This window comes from Babylonia areolata, chromosome 4 (assembly GCF_041734735.1).
Source record: "Babylonia areolata isolate BAREFJ2019XMU chromosome 4, ASM4173473v1, whole genome shotgun sequence".
NCBI lineage: Eukaryota > Metazoa > Mollusca > Gastropoda > Neogastropoda > Buccinidae > Babylonia > Babylonia areolata.
The window spans coordinates 42,171,158-42,176,157 of NC_134879.1; the positions used below are offsets into that span (position 1 = coordinate 42,171,158).

Consider the following 5,000-nt stretch of genomic DNA (forward strand, 5'->3'; position numbering starts at 1 on the left):
TTTTTTAACGGTGGGAGGTTATAGTTTGTAAGCTTTATTATTATTATTATTAGAATTATTATTTACCATCATCATCATTCATATCTCAAGTAGTAGTAGAGAGGTTTGATGGACTCACCATAAGAGGAGCAAAGAACTAAACAGCATGCACGCTAAGTGCCTTTTAACCGTGTGACGATCCCACACTCTCGTCGGAAACTGCTTGGAAGACGTTCAAAAATCACCCGTGAAATATATGAATTATCAATTCACATTATAGCAACTCGCCCTCGCCCTACCCTCCCCCCCCCCCTCCCCTCCCTCCAAACAAAAAGAACACACACACACACACACAAAAAGCAAAAAAACCCACAAGCAAAAACAACTGCTTCTTTCTTTACGTCAGGAATAGCGTATGCCTCTGTGGATAAAAATTAGCAAATATAATTATATCTATTTATTCTGAAGTTATGCTAAGAATGATTTCCTATATTTTCCCCAAGAAAACATTAGTATAATCATTTTATCTCTTTTATATATATATATATATATATATATATATATGTGTGTGTGTGTGTGTGTGTGTGTGTGTGTGTGTGTGTGTGTGTGTTCTACTTTTGAACATATCAGCAAAGTATGTCCAAGACATTATTTATACCCTTATTTTTTAATACCATGATCAATACAAAGGGCAATCAATCAGTCAGCCAATCACTCAGTCACTCTGCAATAAAATCCCATAATTATCCTTCCAGCGAAGAACTGAATCTTTGTCCCGGAGACAAGCTGAGGGAACTCATTGCAAGGGAGACAACTTTTCCTAAACACTTTCTGTGAAGTAACTGCATGGTGTTGTCTCCCTTGGGTTGCGAACTGCACCTTTCGTTCCTCGAGTGAAGCTGTTGTGCAGATGCTTTCCCTTTCCCTCTGCTATGTCTCTTCTATCTCTCTCGCCCACATGTTGGCACGAAAATGCACACACACACACACACGCAATGTATTCTCTCTCATACGCACGCGCGCGCGCACACACACACACACACACACACTCAAACACACACGCACACACACACACTCAAACACACACACAAACACACACACACACGCACACGCAATGTATTCTCTCTCATACGCGCACACACACACACACACACACACACTCAAACACACACACACACACTCAAACACACACACACACACTCAGACACACATATGCTGCCTATTTCCTCCCGCTGAAGAAGACAGAGGAACAGGATGTTTGGCTCTGGAAGCTGCCTTCATCCACCAGCTCTTGATATAATATATGAAACCACAGACTGGAGGAACAAAAACAAAGAAGAAGAAAAGAGAAAGAGAGAGAGAGAGAGAAGACGAAAAGACCGGAAAATAAAACAGACAACAAAAGGATAGAATGAAAGGAAAGAAGAGGGGGGGGTGGGGGGGGGGGGGGGACAAAGGAAGGAAGCCGAAAAGAAAGAAATAACTAAAACACATAAGCAAAGAAACAAACACACAAGCAAAGAAAACAAACATTCAAAAAAAAAAAAAAAAAAAAAAGAATATATATATATATATATATATATATATATATATATATATATATATATATATATATAACAAATAGTAAAGAGTGGTAACTCTCTGCATTACACAAGGTACACAACTTCAAGTCAGTGATGCCTACGCTACCGATTCAGCTGGCACACAGGTAAATAAAAGGTACATTGGAACAAACCCAGACACTTCCTCATATATATTATATAGTATGCTGTATCGTACTTTAATGAGTGTGTGATCTATAACTGGTACAAAGAAAAGATTAACAAACATCCCACAGTCTTCTACATCCATCGGAGAAGTGAACTCCTATCAACAATGTCTAATGCTCGGCATTGTGAACTAACCTTCCCCGACCTGAAGTCATAAGATAAAATAAGATAAGATAAGATAAGAATAACTTTATTATCTCCAACTGGAGAAATTTGGTCAGGTGCATTATCACAACATAGACAAGTAAACAACATGGGGACCATAACTGCATATTATTCCTCCTACATATTGCACATTCATTATAACCAATTGTCACGCTTTTAAGCTCAGTAAACACACACACACACACACACACACACACACACACACACACACACCACAACTGGAACAAGGTACAACCTATCATGCACGGACTTTCACACGTCTCACATGAGAGTGCGCGCGTGTACCAAATCACATCTGAGTGGAGTTATGGCAATCGAAGCGCTCTTTCCAAAAGACACAACACCACGCTTACACGAAGCCACGAACCCTGATCACTGGTGAACACTGGTTCAAACAAACCAGATTCTTCCTCGACGTTTCCATGAAGCTTTTATGTCTATCACCACTGCCTTAATAATATGTTCAGTTTTCATGAAAAAGAGATGATCACATCCATATTGTAATCGCACATGAAACAGACATTTACACAAAATAAATTCGATCAGATATAGACGATGATTTTTGAATCTCTGACTATAAAAAGACCACACGATAACGTTTACACCTTTTTGATAATTTCACTGTAGCTGAAACTCAACTTTAAGAAAGATTCTACCTTGTGAATACTGGGTAGATTCAAACCTCTCAAAAAAAAAAAAAAAAAAAAAAAAAACCAAACAACTGCATGAGATAGCTTGTGATGAAGCACAAACATTATCATAAATTGCATTAGGCAAAAAAAAAAGAGAGAAAAAAAAGGGGGGGGGGGGAGGTCGTGCCCGCAATCTCCATCATTTGAAACTGTCCTATCTCTTGGTGGCAACGCCAAGTGAATTATTCTTATCTCCTGCGCACTCTTTCAAGGCTGGAACTTGCAATAACGGGAAATCTTGTGAAAACGTCTGTGTGTGTGTGTGTGTGTGTGTGTGTGTGTGTGTGTGTGTGTGTGTGTGTGTGTACGTACTTGAACTTGTATCTTGATACAGAAACCAAGTAAAAGAAAGATGTTGAAACACACACACACGCGTGCGCACGCGAGCACTCTCTCTCTCTCTCTCTCTCTCTCTCTCTCTCTCTCTCGCCAAAACAAACAAATCGACACACACACAAAACATCAACACAAAAACCCATATAATCACAATACAGAAAAACAACTCCACACACACACACACACACAAAATCCCCCCTCCCTCCGTCCCCCCATAAAAAAAAACAAAACAACAACAAAAAAACCACGCATCTCACCTGTGCTGGGGCGTACTACAAGAACCCACAAGAGCCGGGATGTTGGGAGCGACGCCCATCCCTCCACCTCCTCCTCCTCCTCCTAAACCTCCACCTCCTCCCCCTCCTCCTCCACCCCCGACTCCTCCACCACCCCCAGACACCCCCGAGGAGGAGGAGGCCGAGGAGTACGAGGAGGCTGCGTTCTGGGCCAGCTGGATGGATCGGATCATGGCAGAGGCCTCGTGGCGGAGGTGCCTGAGGGGGGTCTCGCAGACCTTGCAGCGGCCCTCGGGGCTGTAACGGGAGGCCAGGCTGCTGGGCACGCTGAGGCGATCCTCCAGACCCTCCAGCTTCACCGTCTGTGGGAAGGAAGGAAGGAAGGAAGGAAGGAGAGAGAGAGAGGGTGGGATAGTGGTGATTATCAAGGTTAAAGTGATGATGTTGATGATGATAATGATGATCGATGATGAGATGAGGGTGATGACAAGGAAGGAAGGAAGGAAGGAAGGAAGACAGAAGTATGAATAAATGAATGAATGAATGAATGAAGGAATGAATGAAGGAATGAAAGAAAGAAGCAAAGAAGGGAAGAAAGGAGCAAAAACGGGCGGAAAGAAAGAACAGAATAAGAAGAAACAACAACGAAAAAAAAAAAGAAGAACAACAACAACAACAACAACAACAACAACAACAAAAGGAAGACGAACAAGAGGAAGAACAATAAGACGAAAAACAGAAACAAGAAGAACAAGAATATAAAAACAACAACAACAGCAAGGAAGGAAGAGAGGGAGGGAAGAAGAAGAAGAAGAAGAACAAGAACAAGAAGAACATGAAGAAGAACAAATTTATATAGCACTCATTCTTGTGCACAAACAAATCACAGCGTTTGCACACTGGCCATTCAGACGCATGCGCAGCTCTTGTCATTTAAGAATTGGGTTGATTTGGGTCAAAAACAAACAAGTGGGTCAATTAGTCAGTCATTTTAAAAACAAGAGAGGCAAGGCCTTCAAGACTCACTTGTGATACACTTTAAAAAAAAATCCAAGCTTTTTATGTATTGAGTATAATTTCAAAATGTAATGTTGAAGATGAGAAAGATCAGTTTAAAGCAAATTAAGTCCCCTAGCATTAATTACAGAGTAATTTCCCTTTTATTTACTATCTGCACCAAAACGCTTGCAAAATAAATAAAACTTCCATGCTTAGCAAAAGAAGTTCCTGTTTTAAGAACAACAACAACAACAAAAAAGATAATAATGACTGCTCTTGTTGTTGGGTTAGAATATCAGATCAAAGTGCCAAGTTTAGAGAATACAAAAAATATAAATATAACAGTAAATTCAGTTTGCATATAATTAGGCTTCATTTTCTTTCCTTTTTTTGGTGCCCATCCCAGAGGTGCAATATTGTTTTAAACATGATGACTGGAAAGAACTAAATTTTTCCTATTTTTATGCCTAATTTGGTGTCAACTGACAAAGTATTTGCTGAGAAAATGTCAATGTTAAAGTTTACCACACACACACACACACAGACAACCGAACACCGGGTTAAAACATAGACTCACATTGTTTACACAAGTGAGTAAAAAAAAAAAAAAACTGGACTAGCTGTTCGAAGTATGAACGACTTGTGGGATCTAAGAGTTTCCAGTTCAAAGGAAATCGATAGCGTTTGCCCACGGAACACCGAAACGGGGAAGGATATGGCGTCGACTGTTTCCGGAACTTGATCCCAACGGGCGGTTACTCTGTCTACAACATCTCCGCCACTGTAAAAGCTGTCTGTCTGTCTGTCTGTCTGTCTGGTATTTC

At 40.5% G+C, this 5,000-nt stretch overlaps 1 protein-coding gene across 1 annotated transcript in view; it reads right to left on the reverse strand.

Moving 5' to 3' along the window:
* Positions 1-5,000, reverse strand: part of LOC143281188 (uncharacterized) — a 446,958-nt gene that overhangs the window by 393,511 nt on the left and 48,447 nt on the right. The window contains exon 5 of the mRNA XM_076586227.1: positions 3,199-3,539. Coding sequence (XP_076442342.1) covers positions 3,199-3,539 — 341 coding nt within the window. The remainder of the gene's footprint in view (positions 1-3,198; positions 3,540-5,000) is intronic.